We start from the raw sequence: 21754 nt of genomic DNA on the forward strand, positions 1-21754 counted from the left end.
AGCTACCCACCAACAACGCCCAACAAACTCATTCCAGAACTGGTTTTATAGTCCCACTGACTCCACCCCCCTGGGTCCTGACTGGGCAACCTGTTTAAGTATTTCATCTCCAGCACTCTCTCATATGTTAATCATCACAGAAGGGTCTATGCATGGCATTGGCAAGGTGACATCCCTGCATCATAGTATTCTGAAGCCCATCAGATGAGACTTGACTCTCTTTAGGAAGCTGCCAGGCAGTCCATAGATTCATCTAGTTTATCATTGCCTAGATCATCCCTCATCCTACCTAAGTTCCCATTACTACAAAACTTCTGGAGGGCATGAGGTTAGCGAGATCTGGTCCACACAAACCACTATATCATGGGTAGGCAAACTAAGGCCTGGGGGCCAGATCCAGCCCATTCGCCTTCTAAATCCGGCCCGCGGATGGTCGGGAATCAGCGTGTTTTTACATGAGTAGAATGTGTCCTTTTATGTAAAATGCATCTCTGGGTTATTTGTGGGGCATTCCTGGTGTTTTTACATGAGTAGAATGTGTGCTTTTATTTAAAATGCATCTCTGGGTTATTTGTGGGGCATAGGAATTTGTTCATTTCCCCCCAAAAAATATAGTCTGGCCCCCCCACAAGGTCTGAGGGACAGTGGACCGGCCCCCTGCTGAAAAAGTTTGCTGACCCCTGCACTACATCATGGCAGCTATACCTGTCTGATAGGCTTTCAGATCTTGCAGGTGCCTGTCATAATTTCCATGACTAATAACAAAGTGATCTTCTGCTTCAGGGAATAATGGCCTTTAAAAACATGGTTCTAAGGAGGTGAATCATTTCCATACCCAAAGAAGCTACCGCTCCATCAGTTCTACCCGGTTTACAATTTTGGGCTTGCTTTCGCACCTTGCGTCGTAATGACTGATTGTCTTATAACTTTTTCCCTTCTGAGAGCCCTAACAATATACACGGAAGCAAAAAGGTTTTAACGCTTTAATACAAATTTTAGACAAGGATGGAAATAAAGCAGCGGGGGTTTTTTGTTGCATCGTATGCGATAGGCTGTCTTTTGTTGCAGCGACATCTTTCCACCTTCATTTCATCCAAAAATTTCTGCAAAGCAATTAATCACTTTCACATTTACTGGGAATTGTTTTCGCTGTGTCTTTGCATTTTAGCAGAAGCCTGAGACAGCTAGCCCCAAGACTATACTCAGCCCTCAGTGGCCTCATAGGCTTTTATTAGAATTGTAAAAGCACGTTTTCATTTACTCAATTTTAAAAAAAGAAGTATATGTGAAAATGTGGAGTATAGCAAGTCTTCTGCTTTATTAGGCTCAGTCAAGGCTCACCACTCCCCTCCCTTCGCCTTGAGAAATAAATCGGAGACAAAAGGCAAATTAAGAGGTGGGCTCAAATACAATATAGATGAACAGGATGTGCTTCCTATAATCAGAGAAGGATAGCAGGCTAGGCTATGCCTAGTTACTGCCAACACAAGAACAAGGTTTTACCATTATAACAAAACTGCAGCTTCTCTCATACACTGGAAATATTCTGGTGGGCTTTATACAGTGAACAAAAAATTAACTTACGTTCTTGCAAGTTTGAACTTTTATCCCCCTACCCCTTTTCTGTTTTGTATCACAAAATGGTTCACTCTTTGCAGTAAATCAGAATATTGCAAATGTTTTGAGTTACAGAGGAAAAAACATGAATATGGAAAGTAAAAGAAAGGGCTTGCAGAATCCAGTTGTTTTCCCTAACAGGCTCCCTACCTAGACATCTCACCTGCTTGCCAGTCTTTTCAAAACAAGGTGAGAGGGCTCCTTTTTCCTGGAGTGAAGCCTTCCTTCCTAGGCCAGATTGACCCATACCTCCCATCTCTCAGCAATCCACCTCAGTCTGTATTTATTTCTAAACATGGGGAAATGTAACATGAAAACCACACCTTCGAGCACGGCTTATTTCCTGGAAGAACAGCAGAAGTGGCCCAGTTCCAGCTCCTGTCACTTGTTATAACAACAATAATAATTTTATTATTTATATCCCACCCATCTGGCTGGGTTTCCCCAGCCACTCTGGACAGCCCCCAGCAAAATAGTAAAAACACGACAAAACATCAAACATTAAAATTTTCCCTAAACAGGGCTGCCTTCAGATGTCTTCTAAAAGTCAGATAGTTGTTTATTTCTTTGACATCTGAAGGGAAGGTGTTCGACAGGGAAGGTGCCACTACCGAGAAGGCCCTCTGCCTGGTTATTGTTGTGAATAAGCTGACTTAGGCTGAAGACAGTATATATAAACCCCTCAGATCCGTCATATTTTTCTTTTCCTCAGGTGCATAGTTGGGGCGTGTTAGTCGGCTTCTCCATCTCCACTCTCTCCATCCACAAAGGACGTAGGTCTGATTTTCATGGATGTGTGTTTCAGGGAATACCACAGCCCCCGCCATGTTGACCAAACCACTCCGTTGTCCAAGGGGCCAGAGTATTTCCCATTTCTGTGATATTGCCCGTTGAGATTTGCTGCATGGCATCTTGCGGAAGTGGAAAGGGGGGGGGGGAGGAGAGGCTGTTAATCAAGTGCAAGAGAATGGCCCCAATGCATAAAGCTAACAAGACTTTATTATGGAAATCTGAAATTAAGATAATACCTTCTGCTCTTCTAAGCTAAGACCCAGTTAAATTTATGATGTACTTTAAATACTTCGTTGACATGTTAGAAGTCCCCACTCAACTTGTCCTCTTATGTAAAACCCACAATTTCCTCCCATTGTAAGAACTATATAAAATGTGCTTTGTTTTTATATTTGTGCTGGCTCTGCTTGCATTTTCTTGACCAAATGCTCTTCCCATTTATTTTGATCATTTTGTGTATATGCCTCCTTTCCTCAAAGGATCTGAAAGCAGCACACATGGTCTCCCATCTCCATTTTGTCCTCACACCAGCTTTGTAAGGTACCGTATTTTTCGCTCTATAAGACGCACTTTTCCCCTCCTAAAAAGTAAGGGGAAGTGTGTGTGCGTCTTACGGAGCGAATGCAGGCTGCGCAGCTTTCACTGAAGCCAAGAGAGCAAGAGGGATCCGTGCGCACCCATCCCTCTTGTTCTCCTGGCTTCAGGGATAGCCGCCCAAAGCCTCCTGAGCGCTCCTCCTCCTGTGCGCCGGAGGCTTTGCGTTGCTTTCGCTGAAGCCAGGAAAGCAAGAGGGATCGGTGTGCACCGATCCCTCTTGGTCTCCTGGCTTTGCTTCACTGGAGAGGCGCTGCACAGCTTTCCCTCTCCATTTCCAGAGCCCCTTCCATTTCTCCTCCCACTTTGCTGGAGAGGCGCTAAGCAGAGAGGGAGAGAATATTTTTTTCTTGTTCTCCTCCTCTAAAACTAGGTGCGTCTTATGGTCGGGTAAGTCTTATAGAGCGAAAAATACGGTAAATTACGTTTGAGAGATGGTGACTGGTCCAAGGTCATCCCATGGTCTTCATGGCTGAGTGAGTGGGGATTTTAATCCTGACCTCCCTGGTTCTAGCCCAACACTCTTAACCGCCATACAACACTGGCATTCTACCAGTTAAGAGAAACATCTATGTTCAAGTTGGCAGGGGAAATAGTGAAAAGTTCAAAGCGGAAGTCACAGACTGATGGCAATTGCTGTATCTGTTTATTAATTGATATTTAGTTAAAGCATGCTGCATTTCCCATGAGATTCATGCATTGCCGGGAGTTGAACTGGATAGCACTCATGGTCCCTTCGAACTCTACAAATCTGCAATTCTGTGATTTAAAAGTCTAAAAAGTTGGGTGAGGGCAAGGTGGAAAAGTAACCTGGAGCACTGCTCAGCTCAGTGGAGGAGAAGCAAATGCCATGTTCACACACACACACACACACACCCCGTTTGAATGAAGGGTGAAAGCAGTGCTTTTTTTCCTGAGGGTACGCACACCCCTAAACCTTTTGTGAATCTAAGTTTGGCCTCGTTGAGGGGCAGTATTTCAATATAAGTAGGAAAATGAGAGTGCCCCTAAATATTTTTTTAGAAGAAAAGCACTGGATGAAAGTGTAATTCTCATGTACATGAATAACATTTGTTGACACTTGCATCCCTTTAAGTAGCAGTCGTTTTTTCTAAAGATGTTGACATCTGTAAAGGTTTGTGTGGATTTATTCTTTGCCTTTCCTCCTGGAAGCTCAAGTTGGTATACATGGGTCTTCCCCACCTATTACACTCTCACAAACAACCCTGTGAGTTAGGTTAGGCTGAAAAGGGATGATTTCATAGCTGAGTTGGCAATTTGAACCTGATATAACTCAGTACTGGCTTGCCAGAATTAGTAATACACATATTTATCTTTGACTCTGACAGACCGAGGAGATCCAGAGCAGATGCACAAGAGAGGAAGAACTGCTTAGATGTGGCAGGTCTTCATTTGGGTTTTCAGGGCTAGTTAAGTCATCCCTCAACTCACCTGTTAAACCACCAGCCACATTTGTTCTCTTCTGCACAGCTCCCTGTTAGGAACCTGTCATTGTCCCTGTCAGGAGCTGAGAACGGCATCCCATTGAGCGACGCAGACCACTGGCTCTCAAAGTTGCTCCCTCCGGACAAAGCATCCCCAGCAGTCCCAGAAAAGGTGCCAAAGCCCATCTGGTAATTATTCTGCCGCAGAAACAAATGTTATTAGGTGTCAGGTATAGGTAGCCAGTTAACCCAAACTGCCAGTCAGCAGAATTGTTCATCTTTTCATCATGAAAGTCTCAAAGAACTTATCTGTTGTTTGTCCCCTCCATCTGGGATTCGGAGAAAAAGAGGCGACTGCGTTATAATCGCTCCAGCTTTTCTTTTTAAACAAACAACCTTTTTACACCTCTAATTTCTTAAGTGTTAACGTTCCCATCTCTAAAATGGGCAGATGTTTTCTGCACAACTTTTACACAGTTAATGCCTTCATGATATAATGCACATCATGGTGTAATGCATATCATATGTGGCTGGATTAATTTTCGGGTGTTACGTGCTCTGCACACACGACATTTTCCTTTTTTCCAGTTGTGCACAGATTGTGGTTGCTGGATATCATGTTTGTTGACTGGTAACAGAAGACTTGTAAATACATGCAATAGATGGATGGGGGACGGGACACATGATAGATGTTGACTTAATAAATAAGACTCTTGCTTTTAGTTTTCATATGTGTACAAGCTCCCTGATTTGCAGCCCAAACTGAGTGATGCTGTCTTAAAATCTTCTGGTTCTTATATCCACAAGATCTTTAACTTAAATGTGCATATTCTCCCCCAGCCTCTATCCTGCTCGCCAACAACTTACGTGCATTTAATTTGTGAGCATTTAGCTCTACGCACTTCACAAATAAAATAAATTTCAAAAAGGGGCGGAAAGGGGCCAGGCATACTGGGGAAAAAAGACTCTGGCAATCCCACCAGCCATTGAACCCAATATGTTTTGACTATATGCAATTTTGGCTTTAGGTTTGATCCCTAGATTGTAAAACCCACATAAGTTGTGGGCTTACTGTCCACATGATAAATGTATTTTATGCTCCAGTGACTCACACTCTCATTCTTGATCTGGAAATTATCATAAATTGCGTATCGTCTCTTCCCATTCCAGTCCATCAGGTCAATTTTCAATGATTTTTCTCCTGCAACATAAACAGTGTCATGATGAACTCCCTTGGGTCCAACACACAGTATTGCAAATGAAATGCAAGGGTTTATTGGTGCCTTCAGACTATACGCATGTCAAATCACTGTAACCAAATTATATGCAGAGAGAAAAACAGTGTACGTGTGTTGGGTGCACCGTAATCAGGAAAACAGTCCAAGGAGAAGGCGTTAAGAACCCCTCTTGCCCCATCCCATGCTTCAAAATAAAATTGGAGCCCACATGGCTGCACTAAAACTTTTTTGTTTTGTTTGTTTTAAAGCCAACAAGAGACACTAAACATACCTCTAGCATCACATCTAGCTCAAATGCAATATTTTGGGCTCTATCAAGATGGAAGAAAGCAGTGAAGAGATTGGAAGATCTTCCTCTCTTCAGTGGCTGGTAGGGGAAGTTAGCTTATTAGGGGGTTAAAATTACTTCATAAAGATTCATCTAGACAGAACGAGGATCCTTACCTTCAAGTAGTAGATCATGTATTTTATCATTACCCAGCCAATACTCATCACCCTTGCTCTGAAACTGTCCAAACCCTTCTTTGTAATCATCCCAATTTCTGCAAGGAGGAGAGACACACGTCATGGTTGGCTATTCAGCTGTATCTGGAAGGGTTCCAGGTTGGCTATCTAATGTGCTTTTCCAAAGTGTTACAAGGCATTAAGAGGCAACAAATTGACTTTGGTTCAACTCAAAACATTTGTACATACCTGTATGCAGTGCTTTTTTTGCTAGAAAAATAGGTGCTGGCACTCACCATGAAGTTGTTACTTCCTGTATGACCTAACTGTATGACACTGCCTGTATGACCTAACATGGCGCACCATCCAATTTTGTAGGTCATGGTCTCCCCTATTCTCAGCAATAAGGAAACCGTTACGTGACAGATAAGTGCTGGAAATGCAAAGAGGTGGATGGAACGTTCTTTCACATGTGGTGAACTTGTAAAAGGGTAAAAGAGTATTGGGAAATAATCCACAATAAATTGAAAAAAATGTTTAAAAGTACTTTTCCAAAAAAACACCACATAGTCCTTTTTGTTGGGGGTAATTCAGACTGAAATTCCCAGGTGTAAAAAAAATGTTATTTATGTATGCTACTACTGTGGCCCGTGTTTTGTTAGCCCCAAAATGGAAAATGAGCGAGGTCCCAACCAAAGAAGAATGGCAATTTAGGTTGACAGAATACACCCAGCTTGCAGACTTAACATAAAATAAGAGAACAAGAAGAACATAGATTGGAATATATGGGAAACAACTGTGTGACCTGAAAATGTTGGCAGCTTTAAGATAAATTCAACCGTGTAAATAAATTTTGATGGATGCAATAATGGAATACTGAATGGTTTAGTTTTTGTAAAATATGCAGGGATTTATGATATGCAAAATGTACCATGGAAAGAGAAGAAGGGAAGTCAGTGAAATTTTAAGGATGTTTAAATGAGTATTTTAAATTGTAAAACAGAAAATTTAATAAAAATTATTAAAAAAGGAAACCATTATGTGTGCTGTTAACTGCACTCAGCGACGCACCTGTAGAAATTCTCTTTTCCGTTTCTGCGCCGTTGGATCACAGTCCACCCTCCTCCGTCTGACATGTCACAGAAGGCAAGGAAAGGTTCTCTGTCTGCTCTAGGCTTAATTCGGTAGTATCCACTCTCCGTCTTTCCGCTGTTAAATACCATTGCACAATCTAAGCAAAGCAATGCAAGATGGAGAGGTAGGATGGCAACAAATTTAGGACTGAAAACATGCAAACGCGAGAAGGGGACTGGCCATAAAGAGCATGTCTATCTCAAAGATTAAAGAAAACACGCAAGCCTTTCAGAAGAACAGACCTTGCCACAAATTTTATCTACCTTGGTTATAGACTAAGAGACTTCCACTCGTCAAGGGCAAAAGCATGTCCAGCTGTGTGGTCCTCATGGCAGAGAAAACCTTGCTCTTTTGTCTGTGGTAGTTGTTCCCCAGGAGGTCTTTCAGCTGCAGTGCATATAGCTGGGATAAATCTTGGAGTGTTTTTAGCTTCTGCTGTAGTTTGCCGTTTTCTACCAGGCAGTCATCCCTTTCCTGAAAGTGAGAAGGAAATTGCCATTCCCTTTTATGCAACTGCAGGACGCGGGTGGCGCTGTGGGTTAAACCACAGAGCCTAGGACTTGCTGATCAGAAGGTCGGCGGTTCAAATCCCCGCAACAGGGTGAGCTCCTGTTGACCGGTCCCTGCTGCTGCCAACCTAGCAGTTTGAAAGCACGTCAAAGTGCAAGTAGATAAATAGGTACCGCTCCGGCGGGAAGGTAAACAGCGTTTCCGTGCGCTGCTCTGGTTTGCCAGAAGCGGCTTAGTCATGCTGGCCACATGACCCGGAAGCTGTACGCCGGCTCCCTCGGCCAATAAAGCGAGATGAGCGCCGCAACCCCAGAGCCGGTCACGATTGGACCTAATGGTCAGGGGTCCCTTTACCTTTACCTTTTTATGCAACTGCAGTCAGGGTGAGTTGGAAGGTATTGGTTGTTGTCAGTGCCGGATTTACATATAAGCTAAACAAGTTATAGCTGAGGGCCCCACTTTCTTGGGGGCCCCCAAAAAATTTAAAGGGGAAAAAGCGATGTATATTTCAAAAATATAAAAAACAAAACAAATAAAACCTACATACAGGAACAGTGTTTTGTGTTCTGTAGGCGCCTATGATGTAAGTCATGGGCCCCACCTGCTAGCCTGCTCCCTAAAATATCATTCGTTTGCTCATTTCTATATATAGGGTGCCTACATTCTGCATGGACTGGTTACATGGCAACATGTGCAAATGGCTTTATATACCTATTAGGTCCATAAATTACCATATGGCATATATTCAACACAAAAAACAGTGACAATTTGTTGTTGACAAAGGACAGCTGGACATAAAAAGGGCCCCGTTACCTTCAGTAGCTTAGGGCCTCATCAAACCTAAATCTGCCCCTGCTTGTTGTGTTCTATAGTTTTCCCCGTATATTTCTCAGGGTGGTCGTGGTGGGGGAGATTTCTCAGGGTTGTCCTCCTTATAGGGAGAAAGTTTGCAGTCCAAATTTCACTGCACAACGCAGGGTCCAGGGTGCTGGGTTTATACCAGTAGCAACACCTTGAACAAACAGGCAGCCAGTGTGACTCTCCAAGGATCTGCCATATACGATCCTGCCTTAAAATTAAAAGCCTGAGACACAAGATCTACCCACTCTGGAAGAATGGCAGATGAAGGTGATCGACTACATGGAACTGGCGGAAATGACTGGCAGAATCCGAGACCAGAGAGAAGAGTCGGTGAAAGAAGACTGGAAGAAATTTAAAGACTATTTACAGAAATATTGTAAAATTAAGGAATCTTAGAAGGATGTTGGATAGAAACTAAGAGGTTTTTAGCTGTAATGCCTTAAGAGACATGAAAAAAGGTTTGCAACTGGGTAAAAGCTTAATGGTAAGGATTTGCTGAACTAACAAACTGAACTGGAATACAAAAAAGGGAGGTATGAGGAGGTCTGGGGAAATAAGTATAGGGAAGATAGGTTATGGAAAATTAATGTCTTTTTAACTGTTTTATTTGGTATGTTTCTTTTTATTTTTTACTTTTTTGGTTATATTTTAAAAAACTTTATTCTTTTTCTTTCTGTATTCTGTACTTTTTGTATTTTTTGAAACTTTAATAAATATCATTTAAAAAATAAATAAAATTAAATTAAAAGCCTGGCAGCTGTATTTTACACCACCTGCAGCTTCTACACTGTCTTCAAGGGTATCCCTGCACAGCTAGCATTGCCGTACTGCAGTCATGAGGTTAACACAGGTGTGGATAACTGTGGCCAGGCTATTCACGTCCAGGAGTGGCTGTAGCTGGTGAACTAGCCAGAGCCAGAAAAAGAAAGATATGAACCCAACGGCTGTAAATGTTGTCGTGAAGAGTGGCAAGTTCACAGTGTTTATTTAGGATTTGCTTTGATTTTGGCCTTATCTTCGTTCGCTGCTGTGTTTTACCACTCCTTTGTAGATTTTAAAAGTGTTGAGCCGACAAGTTTTGTACGACTTTTTCTGGATGCTGCCTTGCAATGGATTTTGTCCTGGAAGGTGCAATATCAACATTCTAATAAGTAAAAAAATAAACATACCAGAAGCCGAGGTGCAGCAGAACAAAAGGGTTTCAGGAGTAGCAGCAGCAGCAGCAGCAGCCAACGAATCATCATCGCATTCATTTTATAGAGCTGGAGGGGAAAATGGCATCTTGTTTTATGCTATGACAATCATGTGTCGTCTATTCCTTCCCTATTGCCATTACAGTGGTACCTCGGCTTAAGTACTTAATTCGTTCCAGATGTCCGTTCTTAACCTGAAACTGTTCTTAACCTGAAGCACCACTTTAGCTAATGGGGCCGCCTGCTGCCGCAGTGCAATTTCTGTTCTCATCCTGAAGCAAAGTTCTTAACCCGAGGTACTATTTCTGGGTTAGTGGAGTCTGTAACCTGAAGCGTATCTAACCTGAGGTACCACTGTATACTTTTTTTCTGAAGCAATATGTGAACTGAAACACAGCTATCCTTCAAAATGCACACCTACCCAAATTTTGTGTTGGAATTCCCAAAGCAATGTTTACAAAAAACAGGTATAATAGAGGTATTAATGAAAATAACAGTTAAGAAATGCATTATATTATGGGAAATTGCTTGCAAAAAGGAGTATGTTAAGTAAAAAGTGTATACTGTTCAAAACTGACAAAAATGCAAATGGTTTTCACGAGGATTTTTCTTTGTTTAAAAAAGTAAACGGCTGCAAAATGTGGAAAGTTTAATTTAAGACTGCCAAAAAAAAAACAAACCCCTGAGAAACCAAAATTAACAAATAATTGCATCCCTACTAAGCCCAATTGAATTCAATATGACCTGCTTCTGTTTAGACTTAATTCACTTAGGCTGCAAATTCTAAGTACCGTATTTTTTGCTCCATAAGACTCACTTTTTTCCTCCTAAAAAGTAAGGGGATATGTGTGTGCATCTTATGGAGCGAATGCAGGCTGCACAGCTATCCTAGAAGCCAGAACAGCAAGAGGGATTGCTGCTTTCACTGCGCAGCGATCCCTCTTGCTCTTCTGGCTTCTGAGATTCAGAATATGTTTTTTCTTGTTTTCCTCCTCCAAAAATTAGGTGTGTCTTGTGGTCTGGTGCGTCCTATAGAGCGAAAAATACGGTATCTAACACTTGATTGCAAATGTGTGCGTCCTATGCACACTACATTTTTAGGTGTACAGCAAAAGTAAAGTGGGAACTAGCCCTACAAGGACGGAGGTGAAAGTGAAGGCAACAAGGAGAGAATGAAGGAAGTTCTTTCTGTTGTAAAGAAAAAAACACAGTTGTCACAACAAACTAAGAACATTTTGTTCTTTTTGAAAGGGCCCCTGAGATTCTGGAAACCCTGGACTGAGCATCGGCCAAATACTCTCCCTCTTCTAGGAATAGGCAAGCCTCAGTCTATTGCTAGTTCCTTCCCAACTATTTTATAATAACGGCTAATTTGTATTAGTTCAGGACACAACTTCTAGCATTCACACTCATTCCTCTGGCTGCAATGTGGGTTAATAAAATATGCCCCCCCCCCATTAAAAAGTTTTAATCAAAAGTCCTAGTCACATGGGCATACCTGGGGGGGGGGCAGCCTGGCAGTTGCCGCTCCCCAAGATCAACAAAAATTAGAAAAAAGCATTTAAAGTACTCAATTAACTGAGATTCTCTCCCCCCCCGAAGTCTGCCCCCCCCCAAAGCTCAACAACTTTGGCTGTCCCTCCCCGCTTACAAAAATCCTGGCTACACCCATGCCTCATCAGCTCAGGGGGTTAAAAGCTTAAGAAAAACAGCAATTTCACTGACCTCAGAACCGAGTGTGAAGTTAAAAGGACACTCTTCTCTGGATTCCGCTAAAAAAAATAGGTCTAGAAGGTTGGAAATAGTAAAATATGCAAGGAGTAGCCTGCTATCTGGTATGAGTTTAAGAACAAAACATCAGATGGTAGTTTTCAATGAATTAAAATAACATAAAAAGGAAATCAAGCAAGATGTAAATTAAACCAATTTGGATTTAGGGAATATATCTTAATTTAGAGATTGGAGGAGTTTGGCAATAACGCAAGGTGTCTAGGGAGAACATATAATCTTCCTTTGTAAACAATTATCACAGATGTTTTAGATATGGAGCATCCTGATTGACTTAAACCAGAGTCCTAGATTAAGTAATTCTGATGGATGCATGCGGAAGATATCAAACTAGAGACCCCAGTATTCTTACTCTAACACCTTTGTTATGTACTGAGTGGAATAGGATCCAAAAGGCAGCAGTCTGATTGGTCCTAGAACAATAGGATTCAGAATGCAGCAGTCCGATTGGTCCTAGAACAATAGGATTCAGAATGCAGCAGTCTGATTGGTCCACAGGAGCCACCCAATCCAGCTCCAGGTGGAAGGGAATCCGCAACCTGATTGGCCTTCAGGAGAATCCCGGAATTAGCCAACCATGTGGGGCCCATTGTGTAAATAATGTACGGTGTATAAGGCAGACATTCTGGGGGAACTTCCATTCCTCCTCACCACTATGAGCTGAATAAAGAGCATGAAATCCACTCTCGACTCAGATTATATTTCATCCTCCCTCCCTCATGTTTACTTCCGCCTTGGATCTTGAACCTTGGGTATTTTGGACCACACACTCACTTCTGGTCCTCTTAGACTGATAGCCAGTTCCTCCGACTCCCGGAATCTGACTGCCAGGCACCTGACTTTTGGTAAGGCCTGACAGTAATTCCTGGTTATTTCCTTTTATCACCTGACAAATGTTTTTAATAAATATTACAGAATCAAGGTCGAGTTCAGTGTGGAAAAAATATTCCTCTTGACACGAAGCAGGTCTGGTATTCAACGTGGCTGTTTTTCGGCCACAATTAGATAGCTAAAACATCAGTGGCAAAAAGCATGTACACGTACAGACCTATCTATATTGTGAAACAGCACCTCTGTTGAGAGACAACTACTATTTGTACTTTTTCAGAAACAATTTAAAGGCTTTTTTAAAACAAGCTTTTCCATCTGGGTGAAAATGTCTCTGCCTCCAGTGTTTATTCCGTATTGTTTCTTAAACTTATATTTAGTTTAGTCATTTTTCCCTCCTGTTTTTAAAGCTACTTTTTGTTGTTTTTATGTAAACTGACTTGAGACTCACAAATAAATATTGGGGGGCATAAGCCACACCCCTCTGCTGGCCATCTAAGGGGAACCCCACCTTTTTATATCCTTGAGAGGGAGCTCAAAAACCACTTTCCCTACCATTTGGGAAAGCTAGATTGCCGCTTCTTTCACTGGCATAGCTTCCTTGCCTCTAGCAGCTAAATGTACAGGCAGAAACCTAGCACCCTTTCCTATCACGGGCAATGAGAAGCCTAACCTCTGTTGAATTCCTGCTTGGCACACAAAAAGGGCACAGAGAGAAGCCCAGCAGCAAAAAAGTTGGCAACCCTAGATATGGACTTAAGACTCCAAGCACCTCATTGTTGTTGTTTAGTCGTTTACTCATGTCCGACTCTTCGTGACCCCATGGACCAGAGCACGCCAGGCACTCCTGTCTTCCAGTGCCTCCCGCAGTTTGGTCAAACTCATGCTGGTAGCTTCGAGAACACTGTCCAACCATCTCGTCCTCTGTCGTCCCCTTCTCCTTGTGCCCTCCATCTTTCCCAACATCAGGGTCTTTTCCAGGGAGTCTTCTCTTCTCCTGATGTGGCCAAAGTACTGGAGCCTCAGCTTCAGGATCTGTCCTTCTAGTGAGCACTCAGGGCTGATTTCCTTAAGAATGGATAAGTTTGATCTTCTTGCAGTCCATAGGACTCTCAAGAGTCTCCTCCAGCACCAGCACCATAACTTGTTGTTTAGTCGTTTAGTCGCGTCTGACTCTTCGTGACCCCATGGACCAGAGCACGCCAGGCACTCCTGTCTTCCACTGCCTCCTGCAGTTTGGTCAAACTCATGCTGGTAGCTTCGAGAACACTGTCCCACCATCTCGTCCTCTGTCATCCCCTTCTCCTTGTGCCCTCCATCTTTCCCAACATCAGGGTCTTTTCCAGGGAGTCTTCTCTTCTCATGAGGTGGCCAAAGTACTGGAGTCTCAGCTTCAGGATCTGTCCTTCCAGTGAGCACTCAGGGCTGATTTCCTTCAGAATGGAGAGGTTTGATCTTCTTGCAGTCCATGGGACTCTCAAGAGTCTCCTCCAGCACCTCATTAGTCATTGCCATATTGCTTAATGCTGAGATGAAAAGCGGATTTTCTCCATGCCCTAATAGGATACAGGGGAGACATTTGCCTCACCTCCTGACAGAAGCAAATTCTCAAAGCAGCGAAGACGATTTCTCAAAGTACAGATCTCGAAAGGGCTCTGGTGCAAGAGCGTTTTGTGTCTTTTTCTTCCTCCCTCCCATTGTAAGGGCAGGGATGTTTGTAATTTGCTCTGAGAGCCCTTTTTTGCTAAAGGGGAAGGGCATAAACGCCCTAAATCAGGCATAGGCATATTCAGCCCTCCAGATGTTTTTGGACTACAACTCCCATCATCCCTGATCACTAGTCCTGTTACCTAGGGATGATGGGAGTTGTAGTCCAAAAACATCTGGAGGGCCGAGTTTCCCTATGCCTGCCTTAAATAAATAAAGCACTCGCCCCTCCAGATGTCCTTTTTGTTGTGCATTCATGAGGACTTGTTGTGATGGTCTGCTTTTAATACTGCTTGTGCTTGCAAACCATTGGTCTAGCAACACAGCTCCATTCCTCATTGGTACACGTCCCATAGCTTCCTGCAGAAATCCTGTAACTTTTCGTGCCATAGATATTCCACACACCCCACACCCTCTTATATAAGGGTCTGGTGACTTCTGTTTCAGTGTATCTGAAGAAGTACGCATGCACACGAAAGCTTATACCAAGAACAAACCTAGTTGGTCTCTAAGGTGCTACTGGGCATTTTAAAAATTTATATATATATTTCGACTGCATCAGACTATCTACCTGAATCTACACCACACATGCTTTTGTTGCACTATAGCAACCTTTTTTCAGCTGTGGGCCGGTCCACCATCCCTCAGACCATGTGGTGGGCCGGACTATATATTTTGGGGGGGTGGGGCGCGAATGAACGAACTCCTATGCCCCACAAATAACCCAGAGATGCATTTTAAATAAAAGGACACATTCTACTTCTGTAAAAACACGCTGATTCCTGGACTGTCCGCGGGCTGGATTTAGAAGGCAATTGGGCCGCATCCAGCCCCTGGACCTTAGTTTGCCTACCCCTGCACTATAGGAAGAATGGGAAAGCACAGGGGAAGCGTCACAGAACAATGAATAAAGCAGAATGGTGCATGGTTGCTTCTGTATAAATCCACCACTAAATCACTAACATAGTGTCAATTTCATGTTCCAAAAATATGTCGGGGGGGGGGGGAGAAACCTACTCGTCTGAAGGGGCTCATAAATAATGTCAGTGCAGGACCCTAATAGAGGGAGCCACATTTAACAAGTGTTTGACTTCTACGTGAAGCTTAACAAGATTTAAGGCAACAAACCTTGGCTGGGAAGAAAGTTGTGGGAGGGAGGGGGCTGCAATGGGAGAATTAACAGATGATGGAAAGGTAAAATACCTGTCTGTTGCTTCTCTGCTACAGATTACGTCCTTCTCGCCAGTCACTGCTTTAGCTCTCTTCAGTAGAAATCAAGAGCTGCCAGAGCTGGGTCTGCTGCCGACTGTATAGTTTGGTCCTCAGGGATAGCTGCAAGAGGGATACATGTTGAATCAGAGAATTGTAGAGTTGGAAGGGGACCCCAAGGGTCATCTAGTCAAACCCCCTGCAATGCTGGAACTTCAACACACAGTACCCCATCCAACTTGAAACCGGACCAGGCCATACTTAGCTTTGCAAACGAGCTAGCAGTTTTAGGAGAACTTGCACCCCGGTTTCCTAATACAGTGGTACCTCAGGTTACATATGCTTCAGGTTACAGACTCTGCTAACCCAGAAATAGTACCTCGGGTTAAGAACTTTGCTGCAGGATGAGAACAGAAATTGTGCTCCGGTGGCGCGGCAGCAGCAGGAGACCCCATTAGCTAAAGTGGTGCTTCAGGTTAAGAACAGTTTCAGGTTAAGAACGGACCTCAAGAACGAATTAAGTACTTAACCCGAGGTACCACTGTAGTGACAACAACAAAAATTCAGGAAAAAAATTCAGGAAAGCTTGTTTAATGTACAGGTTTGTGTTTCCCCCATCACTTCCATTAAGGTCTAAAGAATGCAATCATTAAAGAGCTAAAACTAACACTGAATTGTTGCAGGGGTGTGTGTGTGTATAAAATGCAGCAGAAGGCTGTAAGTGAAAAATATAAACTTACCTCATTTGTTATAGTCGGATGCATCAAAGCACCCGAGAGTCTTGGTCTGCATGACAAGAATTTTGCTTTCTAAGCCTCAGTAGAGATGGCAACTTTAAAAATGTAACTGCAGAAAAATCTATCCCTAAAAAAACAACCCCAAATGTCTTGAAAGATCTACAAATGAACACTTGGAGCTCCCTCTGCTGACTGTAAAGTACTTTAAGAATCCAAACCACTCTTATTTTCTGAATCCTTGAGTTGAAATGTTAGGAAGGAAGATTATTTCTTTGATGACGACAACAAAAAAGCAATTTAAAATACTGATATGGCACAGAGGAACAGATTTCTTGAGAGAACCCTTACTGTGAAAATGACAGAGAGTTGCAACGTTGCAAAACTGAAAAAGGTACTATGACACATATATGGTGGAATTGTTTAAACATCAAACAATTTTGGGAAACAATATACAATGAAATGAAAAAAATGTTCAGATATTCATTTAGGAAAACAACAGAAGGTTTTCTATTGGGAATAGTACCAGGAAATCTAAAGGAAGAAGACATTATATTTATACGCAACAGTAGCCGCAAGGCTATTGATTGCGAAAAATTGAAAAAGTGGTATTATAGCGACAAAAACAGACTGGCTTGCCAAATTATTGGAGTATTATAATATATCCAAAACAATGGGAGAAATTGGAAGGATCTCAAAAGAGAAGATAGACAAGGACTGGAAGGTGTTTAAAGGATACCTGCAAAATTATACTGAAAAATCAGAACTCCTATTAGAATAAACAAGTTCCGTTAGAAATACTGAAATACTAAATAAGATGGATAACAATGTGTAACAGAAAAAAGAAGCAGAAAATTGGTTTAAAAGTATGTGAAAGAAAGTAATAGAAGTGGAAAGAAATTGCAATTGAGTAGTTTGGAAGTCTAACACAAGGGTGGGGTGAGGGGTGAGGGATGGTGATGGGAAAACGAAGTATCTGTGGGACTGAGTGGGGGCATGTATGAATATTTTTAAGGATTGTATGAAATGTATGTTTGTATATTCATAACATGTATGTATTAATGTTGAATTATTTTAATAATAAAATTTTAAAAAAACTAAAAATTAAAAAAAGAAAATGACAGAGAGAACTGCTTCAAAGCAAATAGGGAAATGCTAATATCATTTGACTTATCGTGGCTAATACACGAAGCCGCTGATAATGCACAGCCAAAATCTGATTGGAGAAATTGGGGGGGGGGGGGGAACGGGACAAACACAAATGATTGAGTACTTAAGAGCATCTTTCCATACCCTCCAATCTTTCTCCGATGAAAATAGGGACATCCCAAGGAAAAGGAAACCAGGACAGCTTCTGTAAATCCAAGACTGTCCCTGGAAAATAGGGACACTTGGAGGGTCAGTTTTCCTACACAGGAGTAACTGAGGCTCCCAGCCTGTGTGTGTGTGTTTATGCAAATATGCATGGGGTGTGTGCCAAACTGGGTCTTTGGTCCAGGTAAAAGAAAGCCTAATTTCACCCCTGGTTCCACCAATTCTGGTTTTGCCATGCCTGCTGAGTTTTAAAAGGGGCGACACTGATGTTAAGTTGTGGGCAAACATATCAGACGACACAGCGATTCTTCAAACAGCTCTTGTTTATTCCAAGGCCAGAACAGAACTGAACTGAGGAGCTCAGTCAGCCTGCTTATATAGAGCTCCAGAACAACGTAACTGTTGCAACTTTCTAAAACTATCCAATCACTGAACGTCACTTTCGATCCTTCATTTGCATACAAACTATCCAATCACTGAACGTCACTTTCGATCCTTCATTTGCATAACTATCTACAGTATCCCCCTGCTGGCCCAGGGTGAAAACATCAGTACATAACAACTGAGACTAAAGAGGAGGAAGCTGTCAGGCAGTAAGTACGTAAGTAAAAAGGAAGGCAGGTGGAGGCTGGCTGAGACAAGACGGCTTGAGCATACAGTATTACACTGAACCTGGCCCAACTGCAGTGGCTGCCAATCAAGTTTCCAGGCCCAATTCAAAGTGCTGGTTTTGACCTATAAAGCCTTAAGCAGCTCAGGATCGCAATACCTCAAACGTCTGGGTTGTGTATACAGTGGTACCTCAGGTTGAGAACTTAATTCGTTCCGGAGGTCCGTTCTTAACCTGAGGTACCGCTTTAGCTAATGGGGCCTCCCGCTGCCACCACGCAATTTCTGTTCTCATCCTAAAGCAAAGTTCTTAACCCGAGGTACTATTTCTGGGTTAGCGGAGTCTGTAACCTGAAGTGTCTGTAACCCGAGGTACCACTGTATGTGCAAATAAACCATCTATCATAAAGACACTCCAGTCTTGTCTTAACCGTGCCTCTTTTCCAAAAGGAAACAGGCGCTGGATAAGCGCACCTGGAACCCTGGGAATCTGGCATCGCTTGGAGACTGAAGTGGCGTGTGCAAAAAAACAATGGCAACTGCAGACAACCAGGGTTTTCCCCAAAAAACCAGGGTTTTCCCCAAAAGTGGGTTTCCAGCTGTTTTTTGGACTCCAATTCCCATCATCCCTGACCGCTGGCCCTGCTAGCTAGGGATGATGGGAGTCGTAGTCCAACAACAGCTGGAGACCCAAGTTTGAGAAAGCCTGACCTACAAGGCCGCAGGTTTTGCTCCAGGCGACCAGGAGGCCCCTTCCAGAGCGCTGGCCCTTTGGCAATGCGGACGCGGCCTTATCGCGCGCCAAGGAGCAGCAGCAGCAGCCCCGGGATAATGGTGGCCTCTCGGTGGCCCTGGCAACGGCGTTCCAGGGCCAGGCAGGCTGGAACCCGGCGCGGTTGACTGCGCCCCCCGCCGGCTGACCGGCCGCGCCGCCGCTCCGGCCCCATAAATCAGGCGCGAATCTGGATCAGGTGGAGTCTCCGCCAGGCCGGCATGAAGCTGCGCTTGGCAACGCCCGGCTCTCCCCGCCGCCGCCGGCCGCTCGGCGGGTTTGCTTTAGCCCTGAGGCGACGGGCAAGGAGCCTTTAGCGCTGCGCCGGAGAGACTCGCGGGAGGCGAGAGGTGAGGCGACGCGCAAAAGTGGCCTCTCCAAACGCGCGGCGCTTTTTGCGCCTTGGTTTTGCGCCCGTGCGGCTGGAGGAGAGCCGAGGGATTCCTCCCCGGCGGCTGAAAGAGGGGCTTTTGTTCCCCCGTGCTTTCTTTTCTCCCAGTTCTAGGTCACTCGACCCACAATAGGACTCCTTTAGTCTCCTCGCCGCACGCGCTCTGGCAACTTTTCAGGCGTGCGTAAAAACGCGGAAAGCTTTTTTCTCTCGCTTCCCTCCCCGCGGTCCCATTTCCTTCTCCCTCCCTCTCCCAACCACCTACCTGCTTGTCACGAGTTTCGACCCCCCCCTTCCCCTTGGAAGGGTTTCATTTTTGGAGCTGAGCTTGTCCCCTGCTGAGGTAAATGACTTATTGCTCTGCTTCGACCGGGGGTGGGGGGTGGGATGGGAAAGCAAACCAAACCTGCGTTAACTATGCAGAGGCAGAATTGACCAGGTGGGGGGAGAAGCCCCTGTCGTGACTTTCAGGCGTTTGGAAGCACGGACAGCTCCCCCCCCCAAAAAAAACCCTTGTGAAAATGATCCCTTCGCGAGGGCAAGGAGTAATAGGGGTGGAGATGGGCCGAAAGTCCCAAGGAAATGATTTCTTGAAGGGGGAGGATGTACGAAGAAAGGGCTGATTCTCACAGGGGCATGGGTAGGAGAATGACGCCCCCAAAGGTTGCAGTTTTTCCTGTCCTGGGTGTGTTTTAGGGGAGCCTTGACAAAAGCCAACGTTGGCATGGAAAGAGGAGTCTTGGGTCTGTGTTCAAGTGCAAAATCTATCACCATTGTCATTAAGGGGGGGGGGGGGCTGAAACTCCCCTAAAAAGGTTTGAACACTATGAACTACTACAGCCACCTGTATGCAAGTCAGTGCAAACATCGCAAGCTTCTCTGGTGCAATTCGGTGCTTTGTTTAGCAAGAGAGGAGGTTGGAAAGGCGGTGAGCATAGCCTCTGGTCTGACATATTAAGAGTGAAAGGCGCTGTAAGATTGTTGTAAAAGCCAGCAGTCTTCAGTTAGACACGGGACCCACATTTAACCCAAGTGTGCAGTTGAAGACTCATTTTTTTAAAAGAACAACAGCAACAAATCAAATATTTGTACGCTGTTGCAACCCACCTTGGATCGGGCTGTGACCTAGTAGTGGTCCCACACCCATCAGTTGAAGACCCAGTTCATGTTAGCTAATTCTCTTAGCACATCCTGCCTGCCTGCTATAGGGATAAGACAGTTCCCTATACTGCAGGGATTCTTGAAAATGTAAGCCTAACCTGCAGTGTGGGGAGAGAAGCAGTGGTTGTTGCAAGGTACTCTTTCAGCTTTAGACATGCCCAGGCTGCAATACTTTCCAAAGGTTGTAAAACACTTGGAGCCTGACCTGCAGTATTCAGTGTCCACTACATTGCAGGGCTGCTGTAAGCTACTCTCTTCCAGCAACAGCCCCATCCAGCAATTTGGGGATAGTAGACTGCTTTTGCTTTGTAATTTGCTTTAGCAGGTTGGTTTTTTAAAAAATAGTGTATTAGGATTTTCTGTTGCATCAGCAGGTCCTCTTCCAATTCGGACTTACCGAGTTTCTCTCCCCCTCCCCAACAACCCCAAATTTGCCCTTATATTTTTTGGGGTGGGGTATATGGACTCACTTGCTCCCAACTACAGCTTGTTATTTTTTCTTTGGCTTTCTCCTGTCTTCCATCTCTGGGTGAGATCCAGGAAGTGACCTGCGAGGTGAATGAGGTGGTTATTATTATTTTAAATAAAAAACCATATATGCACATTTGCATGTATCTGCCTCTCTCAACCAGTTGTCTGTTACTCCTCCCAACTCAGCCAGCTAATATTCTGTGCCATTGAGTTGTTATGTTTGGGGCTTTCTTTCCCCCAAAATATATTTTGTGAGTCTGCAAACTTTGAAGTTAACTCTTTTATGCATACATCTCCTGTGGTTTGGCTCTGGTTCTGCAAGCACAAGAAGACAGAAATTGTTGTACGGAAAATGCAGTCTTCGCACACTGGGAGATGTTCTCAAGACTACTGAATGCAGATCTGGTGTCTTGCTGTAACAGTGCAGTCTCCTTTTATTGGTTTGGACAAAACTTAAGGCTTCAGGTCCTGTGCATACCTAGGCTGAGAACACATTACCATTTACTCTGCTCCCAGTGTGCTCCCACTGCTGGCTTTTGAATACAATTACACAATGTTACTCATGGTTCAGAGCTACCCAGTGGTTTAGGGGTTGCCAACCTGGTGTCATAGTGCCCACAAAGGCTTTCACAGGTGCCCCAAAGCTTTCATTTAAACAAAGGGGGCAGGGAGTAAGTATCTAGCCCTCCTGGAAAGTTATGCGGCGAAAAGTACAAATGCCGTCTAAGCACACATTTCTGTACTGGTTTGTTGGCTGGAGAACTGCAACACAAAATAGGGAGAAGTGTGAATTTCAAAGGGCTGCTGTGTTTCTTTCCCAACCCTATTTCTGAGTAAACTTGAGCAGGATTTAGCTGCAAGGGACTTTCTTATTCTTTCCAACATTTATTGACAGAAGTGTTCTTGTACTCTTTATGCCACAGGTTGGGAATTGCTTGAATG

General features: G+C 43.8%; 2 protein-coding genes across 5 annotated transcripts in view; one reads left to right on the forward strand and one right to left on the reverse strand.

Annotated features, from left to right (window-relative positions):
- Window positions 1-969: 969 nt before the first annotated feature.
- On the reverse strand, window positions 970-16239 carry LOC308473563 (fibrinogen-like protein 1). Of its 2 annotated transcripts, XM_080999303.1 has the most exons (10): window positions 16101-16239; window positions 15355-15483; window positions 11554-11600; window positions 9805-9897; window positions 7528-7738; window positions 7202-7361; window positions 6131-6228; window positions 5561-5649; window positions 4456-4646; window positions 970-2528 (listed from the first exon to the last, which is right to left on the reverse strand). In XM_080999303.1, the coding sequence occupies exons 4-10, from the start codon at window positions 9886-9888 to the stop codon at window positions 2348-2350; spliced, it is 1014 nt and encodes a 337-aa protein (XP_080855429.1). In that variant the 5' UTR covers window positions 9889-9897; window positions 11554-11600; window positions 15355-15483; window positions 16101-16239; the 3' UTR covers window positions 970-2347. The 2 variants fall into 2 exon arrangements, with proteins under 2 accessions (XP_080855429.1, XP_080855428.1); XM_080999302.1 differs by lacking the exon at window positions 11554-11600.
- Window positions 16240-18907: 2668 nt separating this feature from the next.
- LOC308473508 (phosphatidylinositol 3,4,5-trisphosphate 3-phosphatase TPTE2-like) overlaps window positions 18908-21754 on the forward strand; it is a 28215-nt gene continuing 25368 nt past the window's right edge. For 2 of the 3 annotated variants that reach the window (XM_080999192.1, XM_080999194.1), the window contains exon 1: window positions 18908-19139. The gene's annotated coding sequence lies outside the window, so the exon portion shown is untranslated. Of the gene's footprint in view, window positions 19140-19390; window positions 19524-21754 lie in introns of those variants that run through there. The other variant, XM_080999193.1, reaches the window with a different exon arrangement.

This window comes from Podarcis pityusensis, assembly GCF_964106645.2.
Source record: "Podarcis pityusensis genome assembly, chromosome: 3".
NCBI lineage: Eukaryota > Metazoa > Chordata > Lepidosauria > Squamata > Lacertidae > Podarcis > Podarcis pityusensis.